Source organism: Mauremys mutica, chromosome 21, assembly GCF_020497125.1.
Source record: "Mauremys mutica isolate MM-2020 ecotype Southern chromosome 21, ASM2049712v1, whole genome shotgun sequence".
In the NCBI taxonomy this organism is placed as follows: Eukaryota; Metazoa; Chordata; order Testudines; family Geoemydidae; genus Mauremys; species Mauremys mutica.
Window position 1 is genome coordinate 9,137,416 of NC_059092.1, and position 21,975 is coordinate 9,159,390.

Below are 21,975 nucleotides of genomic sequence, written 5' to 3' on the forward strand. Positions count from 1 at the left end.
CTGGAGGGGCAGCTGCAGGGGCTCAAAGGACGAGCTGCCCTGCTGGCAGGGTTGTGCTGGTCTTGGTGCAGGGGGCTGCAATCCCACAGTCTGCCAGCCGGAATATGTGCCACCTCCTTCCCCCACCTGGGGGGTTGGTACCATCTCCTGCCCCCACCCTGGGGGTGCACCCCCATCTTCTCCAGCTGCACCGAGGGAGGGGGATTATATACTGCCTCTTGCCCCCACCCTGGGGGTGCACCCCCTTCTTCTCCAGCTGCACTGAGGGGGTATGCACTGCCGCTTGCCTCCACCCCGGGGGTGCACCCCCCCCCCCTTCTCCAGCTGCACCGGGGCGGGGTCAGGGATTTGCTGCTTCCTGGCCCAGGCTCTGCTGCACGAAGCAGCTGTCAGCAGCTTGGTGTGTGCAGCCCTTGGCTCTGCACCGCTCCAAGGTGGGAACTGGCCTCCCCTCCCGGGTGTAGCAGCAGCAGCAGAACATCTGCTGGAGCTGTTGTCCTTGGAATCCTCCCCGGGGATCCCTGGGGAGAAGTAGCCCCACCCTATGGGGAGACAGGAGGGGTCCAGTAGGCAGGAGGAGGGGTCCAGTAGGCAGGGGGAGGGGGAATGTTGCTCCCCCTTATGAATAGATTTTGGAGAGCAACATTGAGGGTGCAGACTAGGATGGGGGGGGCTCTTTATGGGGGAGAGGCTGCTCTGTGACATGGAGCAGAACAAGATTGGGTGGGTCCCTATGGGGTGAAGCGGCAACTATATAACGGGTGTGTGTGTGTGTGTGTGTGTGGCAGGTACGTACAGAGGGAAAGGCGCCGGCCAGAGTATCCAGGATGGGGAGTGGTGAAATGGACCAGCACCCTTACGAGCAGAAGCAGCTTGTCTATGGATGGGGGTGTTAGGGCCATGGCTCCTGCAGTCCATGGGAAGCAGGGTAAGGAGAGAGAGAGGACACTTGCCCATATGATTCCAGATGGTACGGTGGCGCATCCGCACAAGGGCTCCATTTAGCAGGGTGAAAACCCAGGCTGTCAACAGGGAGCCGGAGCTATATTTAAAACTAAAAAAGGTGTGTGTGTGTGTGGGGGGGTGTTCTGCACCCAGTTTCTATGGTCTCTGCTACTTTTGCTTCTCTTTCATGTTGCTTGTCTCCCTGAGTCTTGGCGGTTGCTTCTCTTTAGTTATAGTGATAGACAGAGCTGCCGCTGTGTGTATGTTCCAGGCAGGGTTACATGCAGCTTCCTAAAGACTCAGGGACGATGATAAACCTTTCCAGTGATTTCAGGACGAGCTCTCTCTGCTCTACCGGCATTGCTTTTATGTACCTGCCCCACTGGATGTAAGTAGTGTAGACCAGCAAACAGCGTTTGGGGAGGGAGGGATTGCAGGTGCAGTAGATGCTTAATTGCATCAATTATTGGTGATTTTCTTTAGGGTCCACCATAAAATAATGAGGAATTGATTGCTTTTGCTGTAAACACATGTTCACGCCCTTGGCTGCCGCTGCGAAAATACTTCTTACCATAGCAAATGATTAATTGTAGAGTGAGAATGTAAATACCTATTGCGCATAAAACCCGTACACAACTCTGTGTGTGTGTGTGTGTGTGTGTACGATATGCACGTACATTATACACATACATACCCATTGTGTGTGTGTGTGTGTACAATGTACGTACAAAGTGTGTGTATAAAGATGACATGGGTTGAGTAGCCATGGTGAAGTGTATGATATAACTACCGAGATGCTACCGTCATGTAGAATGTGCCCATAGATGGTATCTACGTCTGTTGTGATTAAAGGGGTGAGGACGCTATTAAAAATGTTGTGTATATGTACATGTAAAATATACACACACACACTCCTCTGAATATAAGCTGTATGCTGTGGTACATATGCTAATATATATAACCACATGTAAGCACTTCAGTGGTACATGGAAAATATTCACAGTTGGTAGGAGTAGGCTAAAGAAAAAAGTAGAATCACCCTTAGGGCTGCTATGGGTCAGGAAGCAAAACCTCTGTGGGCCAGGCTGCTGCAAATTGTCCATTGCAGGGTTTCATGTTCCTTTCTCTGAAGCATCTGATGCTGGCCACTGTCAGAGCAGCGATACGGATCCAGATAGCTCAGTGGTCTGGTTGGGTGTGGCTATTTTTGTGTTCCTGCATAAAGTCATTTTCCCCAAATTAGATCCGTACAGTGCAACTGAGAGATGAGACGTATTTAAGTAGACTGAAATGGCATTGCGCTGTCTGTAATGTGATAACTCTTGGATACTGCATCTGATCAAACCCTGTTTGGGTTTCTCTCAGTGTCACTTAGGGGTACGGCTATGGTTTGTGTTGTGTGTTGCATATCAATATGGCAGCATGCGTTGTGGCGTGTGGAATAGTATGGATACGGTATCATTCCGCATGTTATCTTTTTGCCTATTAAGATACAACAGCTCTCTAAAATTACTCCAGAGCCAATCCCAAAAGATTGGTCTTGTCTCGTCTTTAGCCAGGAATTCGCTTCCATCAGCACTCGGTTCCGGAACCCTGTTGATTACAAGCAGAGAGTACAGTGGAGCCCAGCAACTTTCTGCAGCTGGGATTGTCAAACTTTTCCCCCCCATTTTTATGTAAGATCGAGACATTACAGGCCTGATTGTACCTGTGTGTTGGAGAGGGGGAAACTGTATGTGCCCACGCTTAATTATAGGCGTAAAACACGAGACATGAATGTAGGGTCCAGTCTCGGAGGGTGCTGTGTGTCGGTGAATGTTTGCCATCCTCCTTCCCCGTGCCTCAGTTTCACAACCCTAATGATTCTCTCCCCCATCCCTTCCTCTCAGGCCAATCAGGGGCTATAAAATTAGGTTCAACTCTTGCTCCCCTCCACCCTGGAGTTGGGTTTCTTTGCAGCAGAAGGCCCAGAGGAAGGTGATGGCGGTTGAATGGCCCTGGGCTCTGAATCACATTGAGATCAATTGGTGGTCGATCTTTGCATAGGGAAACACGTGACATTTTTTATTTGTTTGCCTGAGAATCTAACAGACTTCGTTTCGGCTACCCGCCCCCCCAGAATAAAATCAAACCCCCACCTCCACACACTTCTTCTGGTGTGATTTCCCTACCAGCAAATCTCTCTGCTTCATACCTGATTTGAACCTGGTGAGGCAAGTTGCCAGGCAGGCGTCAGTGCATGCAGCAGGTACAGCTGCATGTTTGGGGTGGGGTGGGGTGGGCGTGGGGTGTAGAGGGAGCTTCTGATACTGGTTTTTAACCAGTTAAACCATCTGCGTGAAAGGGCAGAGCCTCCCTTTTGGTTTAAGCCGTGGTGGCACAACTGCCTGCCAGCTTCTGCAGGGCTGGAACAGTGCGCGGGGTGCAGGAAAGGTGGCTGATGCATGGGCTAGGGGGACCAGTGCTTGCTGAGGAAGGCAGGCTGGAGAGAGGCCACTTGGTGTGGTGAAAGGTCTGGTAGGGAATGGGGGTGGGTTGAGCACTCCCAGAACCACACTGGTTATCAGAGGGCGAGAATGAAGGGGGCGCATGGATTTGATGGATTGTCTGTCTAGGGCGGGGGAGCGGCAGTGGCCCGCATTCCTCTCATTTACCAGCTGACGGCTCTCTGGGAGGGAAGACGGCTGCTCCTGGAAATTATTAATGGCTCGGGGAGAGGTGCTGGATTGCCTCGTCATGAGGCAATTAATGGCGAGGAGGGAGCGTGGCTGCATTCTCTCTCCGGGCCGGGCCGTAATGAGCAATCTGTCCACATTAGGCGGTGGTATGCCTCTAATGAACTTGAGCAGGTTTCTTCGTTTATCCGTCACGTAAGCATATTACATCAGTGTGGGGGAGGTGGTCCAGATGTTTTCATTTGTTAAAGGAATAACCGTGGCCCTTCGAGCTGGCAGATTTCCTGGCGTGTGCCTCTGCATGCAGGATTAGCCAAGCAATCCATAGGCAGTGTGTTCTCTGGGATGGGGGGTAGGAAGAGGGATTATTCCTTTTATCGGGTAATTAGAGTCACCCCAAGTGTTGCTGGGTAGAGGCGGGGGAATAGATTATATAATAACAATAGATGATTATCAGAAATGTCCTCCTCGAAGCTGCTTGCCTGCTCCCTCTTGGCTTCGATCTCTTTCTCTCTCCGCTTGGGTTTTCGGTTTGACTTTGCTTGATGAGACGCTGTTCCAGGAGAATGCTGTGTATCCGATACAGGCAGTGGTCCCAATTCTGCAGTGACTGCTGCTCAGGCAGACCCCTTTGGGGGCCCTGGGGGCTCTGCGTGGGTGCAGAGCCCCACCCCAGTGGAGCTAATCACAGGATCGGGGCCTCTATTAGCGCCATGTCTCTGGGATGGTCTAAGGGGGTGAGAGAACCAGCTCCCACTAGTCACTGGGGTTTGAGTCTCTCCGTCCCATTTGCGAATCCCGGCCGTGGGGTCCCTGGTAAAGCCCCTGGGAGCGGGTGGGTGAGGGAAGAAGGGGCATAGGGAAGCAGAATGCAGTTGTGCGTCTGATAAACACCTCCCTCGGAGAGCTGCCGGCGCTTCCAGAGTGTGGGGAGGGGGTGCTCCCATCTCCCCGGCAACGAGGAGCCGGCCCCGGGGCCCTGCTTTGGGGCAGATCAGGGAAAGCAATAGATTCAGGGCTAGCAAGCATGTCTGGGAGCCCTGCGAAGGGGCTGCCGATAATCTAGGTGGGTGAAACAGCCCCGTGGAGGGGGGCTGCACGGGTCCGTGTCTCCCCCAGTGGTGAGTGTGTGTTACACGTCCCCGCTCTGTGCTGATCCACAGGGGATACTAGTTTGGTGGCGATGCAGCAACAGAGCTGTGGCTCCGGCTGTAGCGGTGTATGCGTCTAGGTCCCCCGTCTGAACCCCAATGTATCAGCCGCCATGATGGCCGTCATGTGTCACCACTTACATCCCACTGCAAGGTTTGCCTGATGCCGGTCTCCTGCACAGGTATGAGTCCTCCCTCCCTCCCCCCTATACACACACACACGTGTGCAGCAGCCTAAGCATTTGCATCCGGCTTGCAGGCTGAGAAGTGTGGATTTTATTCCTCCAACTCATGCATCAGTCGCTTCTCCTCCCAGCCACCCCACTCTCTTTGCCCGATCGCTTCTCCAGGCGCTGGGCATGAGACCCAAGGTGGGAGTTTGGGTTGCTGAGTGATAGGAGGGAATCCTAGCTCTGGCAATTCCCTCTTCCCAGGCACGTCTGGCTATCACATTGGGGAGAACACGTCTGGTTCAGTATCGCCATCCAGGTGATCTCTGGCCATCTGGGTCCTTCACCTCTCCCTTCCAAACACTGGCCGTGTGCCCTTGAGCATCTCCCCGAGGGCCACCTGCATTGAGCACCCAAAACTCCAAAGTCGGTGACAGATGCAAGCCGGGCCCTTCTCGTCCAGTCCTGCAAGGTGCTGGGTGCTCTTTGGTCTCCCTGACAGCAGCATGGGCTAAGGAGGAGGCTTGGCACCATGGCGATGGGTACAGCATAAATTGGGCCACTGCCCTTTGTTGTGCCTCAGTTTCCCCATGTATAGAATGGGAGCAGTAGTGGTCCCCTGCCTTCCCAGAACGCTCAAAAGGCCGAGTTCACTGGTGTGCAGAGAGGGCTTTGGATATCCTGGGACACGGAGCGCTATGGAAAGGTGACGTGTACGGAGACAGACACGGACTTGTTTTAAAATGAAGTTATGCGTAATGCATTTCTGGCCCCTTAATCAGAAACGTGTGTTGGAGGCAAAGTTATCTCCAGCTGCTGTAGAGGGATTTATCCCTTGATAATGGGTGGAACGTCTTCTTTAATTTCTTTGTTTGAGGCCAGCTCCCCCGCAACCCTGTGTTTATTCTTCGTTTCACATCGACCCAGCACTAAAGGCTCTTGCAGACGATCTCTCGTGGTGAGACAGAGCTCAGTGGCGCAATAATTGCCCTTGGGTGTGTGTAACGCGGCCCGTAGACTGAAAGGGTCTCTGTGCTCCTCAGCAACGCCAGGTGAGAGGAATGTGAGAATTGTCATAGTGCATCAGACCCATGGGCCAGCTAGTCCAGGCTCCTGTCTCTGACGCTGGCCAGTACCAGATGCTTCAGCGGAAGAGCCCTGCAGTAGGGAGTTATGGGGTAATCTGCTCTCCCCTCCCCCCCAGTATTAGGTCTCACTCTCATCTCTGATCGCTAGAGATGGGCTTGAAGCATGAGGCTGAAGATCTGTTCCCGAACTGGGGGTGTATTAACTCTTCACACACTGTCTTTCTTCCTCACCCAGCTCAACAGCCAGGCCCCTTTGGAACCTTGTTCAGCCTTCGCCGGGTGATCGTTTTTCTTTAACCACATGCATTTTGCAACCAGCTAGTTTGGCAGCCAAACCGGGCAACTCTTTAGAATGGCTGCAAGTTCCCAGGAGCCCTGGCGGATTTCCCATCCCGTCTGAGCTCCGCCCTCCCCTCCCCCAGCACCAGTAACAGCTTCATCATTAGCGTGATTAATGCCGACTTTACAGCACCCGCTTTCTGACCAAATTGTATTAAAAGTCGGGCTCAGTCAGCAGGGACTCCTGGAGGCAGGGGTGGGCAGAGGAGGAATTGTGTGCAGATTGCTCCCGGCTCTGAAGAGTGCAGGCACCACTGCTCCTCTGGTTTATGCAAGCTTGGTGCCGGCAGAGGGACGTGCTGGCATGCAGCATCTGGGCGCCACGCTGGTGCTTAGGGTTAGCCTGGCGTTGGCTGCCTCATTCCGCTTCCCAAAGGTGAAGAGGCTCTGGACTCCCCCTCACCGGCGGATCGGCCTTCTGGCTGGATAGAGTTGGGTTGAGCCTTGATTCCACCCTCTGCCCCCTGGCCACTGCTCCCCCCCCAGGCACGGTCTGTACCTCCGGGCCAGGCACGGTCTGTACCTCCGGGCCAGGCACAGACTATTTCCCTGCCCTCAGGCACAAGAGGGACCAGATGGTGACTGATCAAAGCTTGGTTCGGGCCTTGCTGCGGAAGCCGTGCACTGCCCCTGGCGGGGGCTGTGTGGTGAGATTATGACCCAGCCCAGTCTTCAGGTTGGGTTGGCCCTGTGCTGATCCCCTGCCCTCAGGAATGATTGAAAAGTTGGTATTTTGAGCCATGGAACGGGGGAGCTCTAGCCAGACGTCGGTGGTAGAACAGGTCTGTTCACCCACGGAGCTGGAGCTGGAAGGTCCAGCTCGGGCAGACATACCTGAGCTAGCGCACTTGATGTGGAAATGTAGCCGGGGCGGCGAGTGAGGCCAGCAGCCTTGGCCGAGAGCCGGAGTATGTACCTGGGCAGGTAGCAGGGGTCTGTCTCCGCGAGCTCCCAGCGCCAGTGTCGATGTAGGTTAACAGGAGTCGCACGCAGGCAGCCCGGCCGATGGCCGAAATCCTTTTGTTGCAAATGAGCCGGCGGGGGAGGGGTTTTTGGTGATCGCCCTTTCAGGCCCTGAGCCCGGCACCTAAACGTGGGGCTGGTATCCAGTTCTGCGCACAGCTGGGCTCAGGAGCGGAGCTGGCTCCTCTGCTCTCTATCAGCTGCGCGCTCGGCGCCGCTAACCAGCGCTGGCAGCTCCTTTTGCTCTCGCTCCGTGATGAATGGGCGTGAGCTTTTGTCCCTACCTTGCCCTGTGTGTGCCGAGAGAGGCTTCTCAGGTGCCCATCAGTATTGTCTCGTGTGGTGAGGAGAGTGGCTATCCATCTGCCTGGCCTGCCCCCGAGGGGGAGCGCGCTGCCTGGCGACGGGACGCAGGGTTGAGCTCCATTAGTCGGATTGTCTCGGTACCCAGCGAGCCTAAGGCATGGAGGCCGGAGGCAGCCCGGTTTCGGTTCAGGGGGAGGGGGCAGCGGGGAGCACTCGCAACCAAGGTCTCTGCATGCAGCTGAGTGAGTAGCACCGGTCAGCGGCTGGCGCTGGGGAGCTGCGAGCACGGACAGAAGAACGGTGCACAGCAGGGTTGCCAGGTGGCGTCCCACGGCCCGCGGAGACACAGTTCCTCTGGCGGCCTGGGGTGGAGGGGCGGGCAGGAAATCGCTGGCTTTAGTGGGAGGTTGATGGCTGGTGTTGGGAGCTATATGACAATGCCAGGAGCTAGGCTCTGATGCTTTTCCCATTTGCAGGGGGTGGCGCCCCCGGGGACGCACAGATCGCAGGTGCTGAGGGGAATCAGACGCTGTTTCAGGGTTTATCACCTCCTTGTGCTTCCCAGTTTTCTCCCTCTGGTTCATCGCTGTCGGGGCCATTTCTTCCCGCTGGGCGTCCCTCCCTGTCTGCCCAGCCCCGGGGGGGGCTCTTGTCTCCTGGAGGCTGCCAGGGAGGGCTCTGTGCGCTACCTGAATACCTTCGCTCTCGCACCTGGCCCCAGAGAGAACTCCCTGCCCCTGCCCCTTGGCCTTGCAGCTGTGCGGGAGCCTGTTCAGCGCTGCACTCGGTTTCCTCACGCTGGCCTCGCCAGTGCAGCCGCTCATACCACCTGGCCGTTAGCCAGCGGGCACGTGGCTGTGGCACTGTCCCCGTCACTTCCCTGTCTGCCCCATCACCCCAAGGGAGGTTGCACACGGCCCTGATTCCCTGCCGGTTCCCGCTGCCCGAGGGACCTCAGCAGGGATGTTTGTGTAACCCAAAAAACCCCAATGAATTGCAGGAAAATCAAAGGCCAAGAAAGCGCAGGGATCTGCGGGGAGCCCGGCCAGTGCTTCGGACGTGAGCAGCGAGGATGACGAGGAAGAGGAAGCCAGTGACTCGGACGGTGAGCGGTCCGGGGGGGACCAGGCTGATCGCGAGGGGAATGTGGAGGGGTCTATAGGTTTCAAGCCCATCCTCCAGCCTGGGTTTTGGGAGCTCACTGAGAAAGGCAAAGAGCCCCCTTGTGCGAGGCACCCGGCTCCAGGCAGGGGCAGGGCTCTCGCGGCTGCGGTTCAGGCTCAGGCTGCAGCGTGAGCTGGAGGTTTCAGAGGGATGAACAGGCTGCTGGTCCCTTTCATCTCCTTTCAGGGGCCGCCTGCAGCCCCGCTCCCCACCAGGGCCTGGCTTCCGGGCTCTGCCCGGGCAGCGAGCACGTAACACTTCACCTGCGCCGAGCAGTGGTGATGCTTAACCCCCGTGGGGGGACCGCGGCTGGCCGAAGCTGCCGGTGCGTTGGCGTTGGAGCGGAGACGCCCGGTGTGTGTGGCGGCCATGGAGCGGTTAGTGACGAGGCGTTGGTGTGCACAGACCAGTGCCACGATCGCTCCTAGCGTGTGTCCCGATTGCGCTTCCCCGTTGGCCGCAGGTGCCCGGAGGGGGATGTGTGCGGGCGAGAGGGCCCGTTCCCTGGCTGGCTGCCCAAGAGACCCAAGCTGCTCACCGTGAGCCGGCTCACCAGGGGCCAACTAGCACCTGACACACAGGCCGTCCCTTGTCGTGCTCAGGCCCAGAGCCCCACGTCTCTCTGCTCCGCGGCTCTTCTGGCAGCGTTACCCATGTCACGCCTGCGGCTCGGCTGGCACAGCAAGCCGGGCCTGTCACGCCTGATGGCACCTTAGCCCGGGTTGTTGCCATCTGTAAGGTGGGGGCTGGAGCGCGATCTCAGTGCGGCAGAGCAGCGGCAGAGCCAGAACCGCCAGGCCCAAAGCCAGGTGTTACGGGCATGGTGGGAAGCGGCCGCAGTGCTAGCGAGGGGGCGTCTAAGCCAGAGCGTTGCCCAGAACGTGTCTGATTCTGCATGGCAGACAGCTGAGGCTTGGCACACGCCAGTGCCCAGATTAGATGGGCATTAGATACATGCCGGGACAATGCTGCAAAGGCAAAGATGCTTGGGGACATTTTCCTGTCTGCTCCGGGAGGGCTCTTTCCCCTGGCCCCACCTGGCTGGCATGCTGGGGGGGGGGGACCCCCCAGCTGACTGGCGCAGAGCACTAGTGTGTCCCAGCGGGACCTTTCCCCTGGCCTTTGGGGCCCGTCCCCTCGGACTGCGGGAGCAGAGCCCCAAACGAATCCTCGCGCTGCTGTCCTGTCTCCCAGAGCCCAGCGCACGGGCGGGTCCGGCTCCCGCTGCAGGGTTGTGTGCAAATGAGCAGCAAAGGGCAGTTTAGGAAAGCCTCCGGGGCCTGCTTTGCCGGGCTCTCCCGGAGCTGCCTGGTTCCTGGCGGCAGTCAGACCCCCCTGCGCGCCGGGCTGTGACGGGCCGATCGCTTCGGCTGAGGTTTGTCCCTCTCGGAGGGTGGGGAGAGGCCAGGAGGTCACTTGTGCTTTCCCTCTCGGGTTTGGTGTTTAGCGTTAGCTCTTGCTGTCAGGCAGTCCAGGCTTCCAGCGTGAGGAGAAATCAGGCGCTCGCCCGACCCCTGGGGGAGGCAGTTCCACGTCTCTGGCGCGCTGGCGTTTCCAAGGCACCACCCAGAAGTGCGAATGAGCAGTAACGTCCAGCGTGGCACACGGGGACCGTCTCCTCCCAGGCCAGTGGGCTTTGCTGGCAGCGCCCCGGCAGCTGACTCCTGTTCCACCCTGGGCATAAGAGCCGGCTTTCCTCCAGCTCTGCCCGATGCCGGTGTCTGTGGGCAGATGGTGTCAGTGCCGATCCTGGGGCAGTGCTGGCACAGCACCGCCCAGGAACCAGGCACTGAGATAGCCCGGGCTCGGGGGGATCCCTGGGGATGTGCTGGGAGGAAGCTGAATGTAGCCTGCACAGCCCGTGGAATTTAGCTCTGCTTTGGAGCTCACGAATACCTTCCAAGGGGCCAGGGGCTCAGCCTGGGGTTAGGTTTCCAGCTGGGGTCCAGAACCCCCAGTCGAGATCAGCAGTAGAGGGAAAAGCGGCTGGATTCAGGGGAACTGGGAGGAGAGGGCTCAGGGTCTCCCTCTCCCCTCCCTGCTCAGAATGGAAGCCCCGCAGGGCTCTCCCTCCCGCTCTCTGGGAGCGGCACGTTCATTAGCGATGGGTCGCCCCCTCCCGCCAGCAGCACGGGGTTTACACTGCTCTGCTCTTTCTGCCCGCAGGGGGAGCTGAGGAGGGGCCCTCCACCTCGGAGGGGACCCTGAAGCAGCTGGCCTCTGCCAGGCGGCTGTCCTCTGCCGACCTCAAGCTGCTGGCCCAAGGGGAGGAGGACATCGTGGAGGACCTCGATGACGATTACTTCGACGACCTCGCCGGTGACTGAAGACGCCGCAAATGCTCCGGGCTCGCTCCCTCTGCACCTAGGAGGGCGAGCTGGTGCCCTCGCTGACAATCAAAGCTGGTCGTGATGGGAACTAGGCTGAGGGGGAAGGTAGGAGCAGCATGGGCTGGGCAGCCCTAGCAGGACAGAATTTCTCACTGATGCAGCAGAGACGCTGCCTGGACCTTTTCCACCGGAGTCACGTTAGTGGGAATACAGTGAAATGTGTGGTCACATCAGGACCAGTGACACTGCTCTGCAAAGGTAATAAAAAGCCCCCATTAAACTCCAGTGCCTTAAATAATGCAGGGTTCAGCGCCAGCCTGCTGGAGCCCAAAGAAACCAGTCCCTGGAGGGACAGGCTCCTCTGCCCACGTGGTCACTCGCCCACGGGCCGGGCATGCTGCCAAGCTGGTCACAGGGTGCTTGTCATGTGTGTCTTTCTAGCTTCCCAGTCCCTGGAAACTTTTCCCACTGTCATTAAAAGCAGCTCAGAGCCGTGTCCACACACACGAGCTGTGGGGGTGAACAGGGATGGTCATGCCGACTTGGCAGACGAAGGGCGTGCACCGGTCGCCGGGTCAGTTTGCCCGGGGGGAACGCGTCCGCCAAGGGAAGACTGCTTTGCCCCCGAGCTCCCTTGCTCGTCTGCATCCAGAAGTGCTACTGTGTAGGCACCACCGAAAACGCGGCTCGTGTGCTGCTCACCTGGGTGACGAGAGGGTTTTTCATATTTTCCCTCCAGCACAAGGTCTCAGTGAGCAAACTGGGCTGGCTCTCACATCAACCACCTTGCTATTAACCATTCCAGTTCCAGGCTCTCCAATGCATCCTTCAGCTCCCCCCGCGGTTAATGACCTCGGGGGATTCCTTCCATGGGGCTCAGGCTCAGCGGGGGGCAGGACTTTAGCTCGCGGAGGAGATGCCAGCTTGAATCCCAGACCCCATGTTTAGTTTGCAGGGCTGGCAAGTGGGCAGATTTGATAGCAAAATGTGTTGCGATGCTAAGTGTGACGCCAGGACGTGGCATTTGGACCATGTCACATCTCTGAGGTTTGGAGGAGTGTGATATATATTGTTTTTTTAAACATTTCCAATATTACCTTAGCAGGAGAGGGCTCCACGGCGGCAGGGGCAGGGCACCAGCTGCTTCCATGGCGTTCAGGGGTGTTTGTGGGTGCACAGGGTTGATGAAAATGAGGCCCCTGCTGCTCTGTGCACCCTCAGGAGTGCTTGTCACGCAGCAGCCACCTAGTGCGAGGGGCCCAGTGATGGTACGTTCCTATTGTACATCTCTGAGGTGCTCCATGCAAACTCTTCCACAGCAAGGCTGTGACGCGCCTCAGGCAGGGCTAGAAACCAGCCCTTGTGGGTCCCTGTGCTCCAGCCATTGCATGGTGCTGCTGATTGTGAGCATCACCAGGAAGTCAGGTTGAGAAATGGAAGGAACAGATTCTAAGGTTGCTTCCCTGGGGCAGGGTTTAGGTTGGGAACAGCTGATGAGATTGAGTGAATTTTGGTGAAAAACTAGTGGGAGAAATGGACGTCATTTTTCCCTCCACCTTCATGCAAGCCCAGCATAAAGGCTGGCGGGTTGGGGGTTTTCACATGCTCGTTTTTCCAGCTGCATAAAACAAAAAAATGTGGGGAAAGGGGGACAGCCTCCCCTCTCCAGGTGCCATTGGATTGTACTGAGAGGATAAAAACCCAGCCAAAACCTACCTTGTGCTGGTCTGTCAACATTTAAAAAGACAGTCGTGCATTACTTGACTTCTGGCTGGGAAATGTCAACAGTCCCCCTGCCTTTTTTTTTTTTAAACTAAACCCTATTTTTTGGCAAGAAACTTCTACTGTAATACATTGACTAGCTCCTACCCCCATTCACCTGCTGCCTGGCCAGAACCAGAGCCTTGTTATTGGGTGTGCTCCGTGCCGAAGTCTTTCTTGCAGCAGCTGGGGCTGGTGAAGCAACACGTGCCCTAGCTCCCAGGAACAGGGCCCTAGAGTGAATGCAAGGTGAGAGATCTGGTCTAGCAGCTGGGCACTGAGCAGACATTCAGAGTGGGAAAGCAAGGACCCGTTGTGATTTTTTTATTTAAACTGATTGCTGGAAAGCATTTATTGTGAGGGGATGAATAATGACAATTGTTTTTTACAAGATAAAGAAGCTAATGTACCACCAAGCTATTTTTTATAAGAAAAACGGTAGCACGTGCAACGTTTAAACAAAAAGAGAGAGAGCGCGCGAAGTACCATGTGTGATTGTTGTTCACGACTGTACAAGTCACAGGAGGTCACCCCCAGGAGTTACCATCGTCTTCACAGTAGTGAAAACTCTCCCCTCCGGTTCGCCTGACCTCCCTACCTCCTATGGGCATGCACAGGTACCTGTCTCGTAGACCTTAGCAGGCCAGAATGTGCAACTACATCCACCTCTGTAACAAGGCTTTAAAAGAAAATAACCCCTCCACAACCAAAAAACAATATCAATGCGTTTGCTGTACACGGGGGGGGGGGGCGGTAGGAGGAGCCAGGGCCCCTTCCCCCTCCCCACCACACCCCTTCTGCTATTGTTTGCTTTCTTCAAAAAAGTTACCCAAAAATAAAAAGTCCTGGAGGGGCTGGGGCTGAGGAGATGCTGCCATAGTCTATCGTCTCTGTGCACGGTGAAAGCACCGCGACACGCGAGGGGCAGCACCCCCGGCCTGGGGGAGCGCCAAAGCCGCCTCTGCCGTACCATCCACACCGAAGTAAACATGGACCGGAACTTGCCTTTTGTCTGTCTTTGGTATTGTTTTAAAAGTTGCTAGAGATGCATAGACACCTGAACAAGGAGCTGAGTACAGTTCTGGGGGTGGGGGGTTGGTTTGCTCACAGTTCGGGGCTCTCTGCCTTGGTGGGCAGGGTCACCCCCAGCAGTTCTCCAAAGCCGCGTTCCCACGAAGGCAAACAGAGGAGCGTTCCCATCTCTGCCCGCTGCTCTCCCTCGGGTTTGGGCAAGCAGGAACGGGGGAGCACGGCCAGATTTCTCTCAACCTGGTTTTTCCCCCTTGAATTGCTTTCAATAACTCTTTGGATTTTTTTTCCCTTCTTTGATCTTTTCTTATTGTGGGTTTTTAAAAAACAAAACAAAACAAAAGTGAATGCGCGCACATAACCCTAGTTCCCTCGTTCCTCGACCCTCCGGCGGGGCGCGAGGGTCCCCTCGTCTCTCGCACTCGTTACGTTGAGTTTGTCACACGGTGTCCAGTACTGGAGGGAGTTAAGCGGCTGTGCAGTTACGAGGGAGGTTTTGTGGTGTCGTGGATTGCAGCCAATAACGAGGGGGTTCCATTTTCCTGCTTTGGTGAGATGCGGCTAGCGGGGAGCAGGCTGCTGCTGTACGGGGAGGAGACGCTGCCTGTCGAGGATGGGCGGAGCTCAGCGGGCACCAGGTCTCGTTCTGGAGGCCGTAAGCCTGGGGGCTGCAGCGGGAATGCCATGGGGAAGCTTGCCATGTAGAGAACCCTGCCAACTCGCTTGGCCACCTAAAACAAACGGGAGAAAAGAGCTTACCAGGCAGCCGAGGTAGGAAGCACCGTACGCTGAGCTTGTGCATGGGTCATAGAAACAAAGCATGTTGGGGGGGGGGGGGAACCGGAAGGGGGGCGGAGAATGATCCAGCAGGGAGCCTTGCTGCTGCCGCCACGTGTGCATGGCTGTATGACAAGGAGGGATTGACAATACAGGCACAGGAACTGCAGCATAAAACCAAACCAGAGCAGGCCCAAGGGACATTAGCCATGGGGAGAAGACCGGCCTCTGTGGCTCATGGATTTGACACAAGGGAGCTGGGTGCATGTTTTGTGTGTGGTTGAATTGTAGATGTCGTGCAGCAGCAGCTGTTGGCTCATCTCCCTGGCCCCAGCAGCTCCTGTCCCCTGGCACTTCCCTTTTCTCTAACGCCGGCGTGTGAGCTTTTTGGGCTGGTGGGTGGTGTGTTGCACTGAACCACACAAAAGCTCTGCCTGAGCCCAGAGAGGAAGGCAAGTGTTTGTGAGCCCCGAACAGCCCCAGCCTGTGGTGTAACAGTCACACATCACTGCTCTCAAACAAGGCTAGTTTGTCAGACCTGTGGGCGCTCAGTGCCCCCCGTCCCCTCCCCTGTGTAATTCACAGCCCCAGTCCGCCACTGCAGGAACATGGCAGCAGATCCTGTGCCACATTTGAGCCCACCATGCCCCACTCGGCGGAAAGGCCACGGTAGATGCAGGAGCATTGAGGGCAGGGCATTGCCTAAAGTCCATCCCACTTGCACACGCTCAGGCCCTTGGCTCTAGCGCCTCCTGCGGGCAGTAATTCCCCAGGAAGCAGAGTGGCCTCTAGCAGCCTGGCTACCTGCCGCGCATGGGGCAGGGAACGAGCGGATCCCTCCGAACTGGGCCTTTTATTCTCCAGCCATTTGGGGAGCGTGGGCTCCGGCCAGGCTGGGCTAAAGCAGCAGCGGTTCTGAACCGAGGGGTGGTGCATGCAGCCCCTGGGCGGTAGGCGCATCTACACGCAGTGCAGGCCCTAGGCTTGCTCAATCAGGGAGCTGGGACTCCCCTCCCTTTCCTGGGAAGCCACACCAGCTGCTTGCTCCACCCAGGGGAGCAGCTTGCTGCTTAGTAGTGAGGCGGGGGAGGAACCAGAGGCATGCAAGGCAAGCAGCACCTTGCAGACTGCAGCAGGGATGTGTGGAGAGCCCTGCTACCATTTCCTCTGCCTCGCAGTGTTTTCCACAGCAAACGGGACTAACTACCTTCGCCAGCCCAGCTTGAAAACAGCCTGGGAGCTGCACCAAGGCAAAGGAGCGTCCTGGCGCATGCTCTAGGATGTGGCTTGGGGAGGTGCTGAGGCCCTGGATGCCTAGATTTGCATTGGGGGGGGAGGGAGATGGACTTTAAAAGGCTGCACTACCCCACCCCCACCCCACCCCCATCGGCACAGAACCCTCCGCTGCAGCAGTTCTCACCTCCCAACGAGGGCCCAAGTGCTCACCATGGTTCAGCACCTACCCAGCTGTTCTGCATTTAAAGCTTAACTAGAAACACAGGCTTGTGTTTAACCCAAACAACTGGGGGGTCTGTTAGCAAAATGGGGGCTTGCTCCCCCCCATTATTGAGGCAGGGCTTAAAACCAGATCTCATCCCCCACCCCCCAAAAAATTCTCAAGCGAGGCCGTCTGGGAGCGAGTTGGCGCGCTCTGTTTTTAAGAAACGTAAGAGTTTTATTTCCCAGCGAATTGATCCACAGGGAACAATTGCCCACAGAACCTTTTTATTAGACCCCTCGTAAACAGTAAGGGCTGCAGGGAAAGTAATAACGTTCCCCTTATTGTTTTAACATAATACAACAAATGTCTAGCGTGTGGGTGAGGGAAACAACCCGCGTGTGTGTGTATCCCTAGATCATGATTATTTACATAAATGAACACGCATTTGTATGTAAAATTTCTGTATACACTTATGTGCATATAAGACAGTGCTGCATGGTTGTATGTACATTTATATGAATGGTTTATATATAATCATTCCGGTACTGGAATTTATATTAAACACCCATGCCCGTAACATTTTACATGGATACACAACACTACAGCTACATGTGTGCATATGGCTAGGGCAGTGGGCATTTTGTTCTGCAGATACCGGTTAGAAATGTTTCTTTCCCTTTTAATGTTTAGAACTGCAGGTACCTTCATGAACTACATTTTACTTCCCTTCAAAAAAGCCAAAACCCAGTGTTTTTATACTAGACCCTATAGCATTTGTGTTTATTAGATGAATTTTGTTGGACAGTTCAGAGACACTGACCCGAACAGGAACAAATGGCTCTAAATCCCAGGAAAGTGCTGGCTAATTATCATCAATCTGGCCTCTCCCTCTGAGTCTGTCATTGGCATTCAGAGCGGGGGGGGGGGGGGGGTTAGGACCTGTCAGCCAAACCGAGGGGGAGGGGGAGTGAGTGATCACTGCCTCCGGTGGGGCCCCACCTTCTTTAATACAACCAGAGGCCTGATTCAGCCCTCCCTGCCTCCAAGGGTGTGTGTCTCTACGGTGCATCTAGGAGTGAGCCTACAGCTGTGCTGACAAACAGTGCTGGCGACACTTCCCTCACACGCTAGTGAATTAAGCCTGCTCGCACCAAGGGGGCGGGTTATAAGGAAGGGGGGTTAACCTCTCTGCCTGAATCACTGACGAGCGATCACAGCGTGCAGAGCTGTGAACCCAGCTCCTGGTGCTGCAGATCAACCACTAGACAGCTCCCTTCATTCTGGCCTTCACCCCATATTGTGAGAGAGCTTGGGGGGGGGGGTGCAGCTTTGACTTGCTCCCATTTACACCACACCAGCCGCCACGGCTGAAGTGTTCTTACCTGTGACCTGATCTTCAGAGCTGGTCCCAGTTTGAGCCCCATGTTGTTCAGTAAGTGCTCTTCGGTCAGGAGAGGCAGCGTCTCGCCATCGATAGCCTGTTCCCTGAATACCTGCAGACAACCAAAGCACACCTCCATGCTTACACATGCCAGCACAGCTACACATGCCTCGAGCTAGCAGCACGGGAGGCCGCAGCAGGGAAGCTCAGGAGCCCAGTTATTATCATTAGGTATTTGTTGTGCAGTAGCTCCTCAGAGCACTAGTCTTGAGCCAGGTGTGCTAGGTGCTGTACAAACCCAGAACAAAGGGAAGGTTCCTGCCCCAAAGAGACTACAGGGCTCCGACACTATTCCCCAAAGCAGGAGAACTTCACCACCCAACCTCGGCTTCCCACATACATGCACTGCCCGGCATGAAGGTGCAGCGTGTTTCACTGGCAGCCACGAGGAGCAGTTGCAAGGAAAGTCCTGCTCAAGGCCTGGGATGGAGCATGCCCTGTCTTTAGCTGCATGCTCTAACCACACTGGTATAAACCACCTTAACGTACACAGGCCCTGCGGCCTCAGTTCAAGTCCAGCCCAGGGCCGCAGCAACACAAAGTTATTGCCAGCTGTCGCTGCCCTGGTATGAAGCATGTTCGGAGAGTCTCCGGCCGTATCCATAGTGGTGGCATATACCAGAATGTGGCTGCTTTTCCGGATCCCACACATCGTCCTCACAATACTTTGCAAAAGTCTCTCCTGGGCCTGTAGGACCCCTGCACGTAATGACCGAGTCCCCTCCCACCACTCCATCACCACACAAAAGGGGCTTCGAATAATCTAAAAAGGCTCAGGTCATCCTCTGCAATATCCTTCTACATTTGATTTCCTGATCAAAGACGTTCTTCTCAGAAACCTCCACTGCTGGGAAATAACCTGTTCAGGATTGATTTAAGCAAAACCCAGGCCCTAAACACTGCTCATGTGCCAGACGGACAAATGGCTAGGCAGTGTGTTCCCTATACAAACCATACCTCAACTACGACACACACTTTGTCCTGCCTTTTTATCTGTGCTAACATCCACTTTACCTTCATTAGATACAATCTATGCACCCCTCAGTGCTGCACTGAGCAGGGCAGGGTTTTGTGCCAAGCGAATGAGCACTACCTCCCAGCTGAGACAGGCAGCAGTAACGATGCAAAACGACCTGCCCCTGTGAACGGCCAGCTTACTAGTGACTGCCACGTAGTACAGTGGGTTTCTCCGACACTCTCCACCCCCATTAGAATACCCGAAGCGACATTATAACGTATACAGTCAGAACTCAAGAACGGCTCAGGGTCCTGTCTTCTGACAGTGGCCAGTGCCAGGTGCCCCAGAGGGAATGAACAGAGCAGGTCAGCACCAAGGGATCCATCCCATCAGTCACTCCCAGCTCCTGGCAAACAGAGGCTAGGGACACCATCCCGGCTAACAGCCATCGATGGACCCTATCCTCCATGAAGTTAGCGAGTTACAGTGACTAGGAGCTGAAGCCTGTGCTGTTGCCCAGGTGTAATTCAGAAAATTGTGTGTGTAAAAAAGCCCCAAACGGCTGAGAACTTAAAAACTGGATCATAATCTAAACAAAACAAGCTCTCGGCCATGGCTGTAGCGGTTTCCTTTGCTCCACACTGGCTCAACAGACATTCTAGGCTTCGGAGGGACAATCCTGGAATTTTCTCATATAGATAATGTATATCACACACACCCCTCTATGATACATGCACACAAATCCACCCCTCCCCCTCTGTTATACACATACACAAATCCCTAAACTCCCTTCCCAAGGAAAAGGGGAAAAAATGGAATGGTGAAAAAAACCAAACTGAAGAGTTTGCTCCGCCCCCACCACAGTGACGGATGGACTCAAGCAGCAGCTTGTCATCTAACGGCCTGTGGTAAAAGCCCAGGTCAGGGAGTCAGGATACCTGGGTTCTAGCCCAGCCCTGCCCCAGACAAGACCCCCCTTCCCCAGTGCTTCTGTTTGCCATCTCTCAAGTGGGTATGTAATTGCACCAATCTCCCTGCCAGCAGCTCTGTTCCATTAATGCTGGCTCAGTGCTTGCAGCTCCGCTCCGCCGTCATTCTTCTCATTTGCTACCGAGCCGTTTCCCCTCCGTGGCGGAACCTGGGTTCGATCAGGCACATGTCGATTTTCTCCTCCTCACTGAGCCGCGCCTTCGCTCCGCGCGGGTTTCTCCTCATGCCAGGGCGAGCGCTGGCCTCGCGCCTGGGTGAACTGTCTTGGGGCCGCGGCACTAGCTAATCACCGCTCGCCGTGGCGCTGCTTTGCATAGCATTGTTATTACAGCACAGCCAACGGGGAGGGGGGCTTTCAATTTGCTCTAACGGCTTCTTTTCCAGCTGCGGATAGCATCGCCGAGCCAGCCCCTTGGAGAGCAGCAGTGGCTGCTGACGCCGAGGCAGCTGAGCCGGTGCAAGGTCATTTACTGCTGGACTCCACCAGCAAAGCTGCTCTTGATGACTGCAGCATGTGTTTCTGCTCTTTGACCTAGCGAAACTTAATAGACCCATTTCTTTCCTTCCTACAGAGCCAACATGGCCAGGAGCCAAAAGGCTCCCTCCCTCAGCTCTCTACCCCCCCAAGACCTAACCTGAGCACACTGGGAGGCCTCACTTCAGGGGGGCGGGGAGGAAGGGACGACACACAGATGGACGTTGACGGAGATCGGGAGTGGGAAGGCCGACTTTGTTTTCAATTGCGTTACTTTTGTGTTCCCGAACGCACAGCGTAACCGCCAGGCTCTCGCAGGGCTTCCTGGGGGTAGCGCGCTGCAGGCCGGGGCCAGACCTCCCCAGCAGCTGTGGTTTGGGAGGAGAGAACACAGACAGCTCTGCAGCACCCCTGCACGCTGCATTTTTCACACAGTAAAAACCTATTAAACACACAACCACGATGAATGACAAAAGCCTCATCGGTTTAACTCCGTGTGTGCCAGCGCCCCCTGCCATGCCAGGTTGTTTACAACAGGCCCCATTACGTGACAGTGCTCGGGTTTGCTAAGCCAGCGCATCAGTCAGCTCTGGATTTTCTGTCCCTAGGAGCGCAGGGAGCACTGGGAGGTGTAAATGGCCGAGTCTCTGGCGAGGTGCGTGTGGTCAGGATTTCTCCACTTTTCCTACCTGCCTCAACACGTACAGCGGTAGGGTGGCCCTCTGCTCTGTTGCGGGGGTGTAAATCCAGTGAGTTACCCCCGATCTGGGCTGGTTTAACATTTCCCCCCCCCACCCTGAAACCTACCCCCTTTCCTGCCTCACTAATACACGCACTCTCCTGCTTTCCCCCACCCCCATGCATCTCTTGCCTTATTCTACGCCCCCGGCCCTTCCAGACATGAAAACCTGTCTCTCTCACACACCCTCCAGCCACTCAAATCTACCCTCTTCCTTTTCTCCATCCCCTCCCCCAAAAAACTTCCCCTGCTCTCTCAAGCCCCCCTCTGGGTTCTAGCCCCTCCCTTCTCTCACACACTCACGGGCCCCCCATCTCTGGCAGACGCGCGCTCTCGCAGGCACAGCTGCACGCTCGGAGGAAGCACCCGTCTTACAGGTGGTTTTAATGAAGCTTGTCAGGATGAGATTAACACCACGGTTAGGGGGCAAAGAAGGACAGACTCTGCATTGAAAGCACATCAGCCAGCCAGCCACCCCAGAGAGCAGGAAGGGAGGCATTGCTTCCCGGCCACCATCATGAACGGCAAAGCCTGGCTCCCAGCTTCCCCCTCCCCTTGGGGAGGATCTTTAAGGAGATCTTTTATCTGTGAAAACGTGCGGCGCAGAATGAAAGGAGCTGCCTGTTCAGGCCCTGAAACCCACGCCAGGCGCCTGAGCCGCTCTCCCAAGGTCTGCTCCCGGGAGCGACGCTAAACCGGGCCTCGGCTTTCTCACACTGGCTGGGGATGGCTCCCTTGCAGGAAAGGTCACTTGCTGGGCCGTTAACACTCGGAGCAGCCGCTCAGCTGAGTGGTTGTTGGCCTGAATGGCTCAGGAAGAGGCAGTGATGCCTGATGCTCCAGGAGCTGGGAGGGGGGGAAGGGAGGGAGCTCTGGAAAATCAGTGTTCAGCCAGCTCAGAAGCAAGTGGACAAAGAGGATCGTTTCCAAGCGGTGGCTCCCCACAGGCTCCAGTCAGCTGGATTCCCCAGACTTGCCCTCGCAGTGTGTGTGTGTCAAGGGGGCTGTCTTTGTTAAGCTCAATTCCCTTGTTGTCCTCTTCCCCTTAGGAGCTGCAATTTAGTGCCTGGATCTCCCTGGCGTTCCCAGTCTAGGTGCGGCTGTCCCAGGAGGAACTGGATTCTCCCGAGCTAAACCTCTCTTAGTTCTCATCCCCTCCCCCAAGCCCTGTCCCTCTCCCTCTCCTGAGCACACCGTGCCCTCTTTAAAGGGCTGTCAGACAGCTCAGGAATC

The 21,975-nt window shown here is 55.9% G+C and overlaps 2 protein-coding genes across 12 annotated transcripts in view; one reads left to right on the forward strand and one right to left on the reverse strand.

Annotated features, from left to right (window-relative positions):
* The window catches only part of NOC2L (NOC2 like nucleolar associated transcriptional repressor), an 81,639-nt gene extending 67,874 nt beyond the window's left edge, over positions 1–13,765 (forward strand). Inside the window, exons 18-19 of one of the 2 annotated variants that reach the window (XM_044996672.1) lie at positions 8,638–8,742; positions 10,968–13,765. In XM_044996672.1, coding sequence (XP_044852607.1) covers positions 8,638–8,742; positions 10,968–11,128 — 266 coding nt within the window. In that variant the 3' untranslated portion in view covers positions 11,129–13,765. Of the gene's footprint in view, positions 1–6,264; positions 6,435–8,637; positions 8,743–10,967 lie in introns of those variants that run through there. The other variant, XM_044996673.1, reaches the window with a different exon arrangement.
* Positions 13,766–13,916: 151 nt separating this feature from the next.
* Positions 13,917–21,975, reverse strand: part of SAMD11 (sterile alpha motif domain containing 11) — a 178,842-nt gene continuing 170,783 nt past the window's right edge. For all 10 annotated transcript variants that reach the window (XM_044996670.1, XM_044996662.1, XM_044996661.1 and 7 more), the window contains 2 exons: positions 17,522–17,632; positions 13,917–14,652 (listed from right to left, as the gene is read on the reverse strand). In XM_044996670.1, coding sequence (XP_044852605.1) covers positions 14,404–14,652; positions 17,522–17,632 — 360 coding nt within the window. In that variant the 3' untranslated portion in view covers positions 13,917–14,403. The remainder of the gene's footprint in view (positions 14,653–17,521; positions 17,633–21,975) is intronic.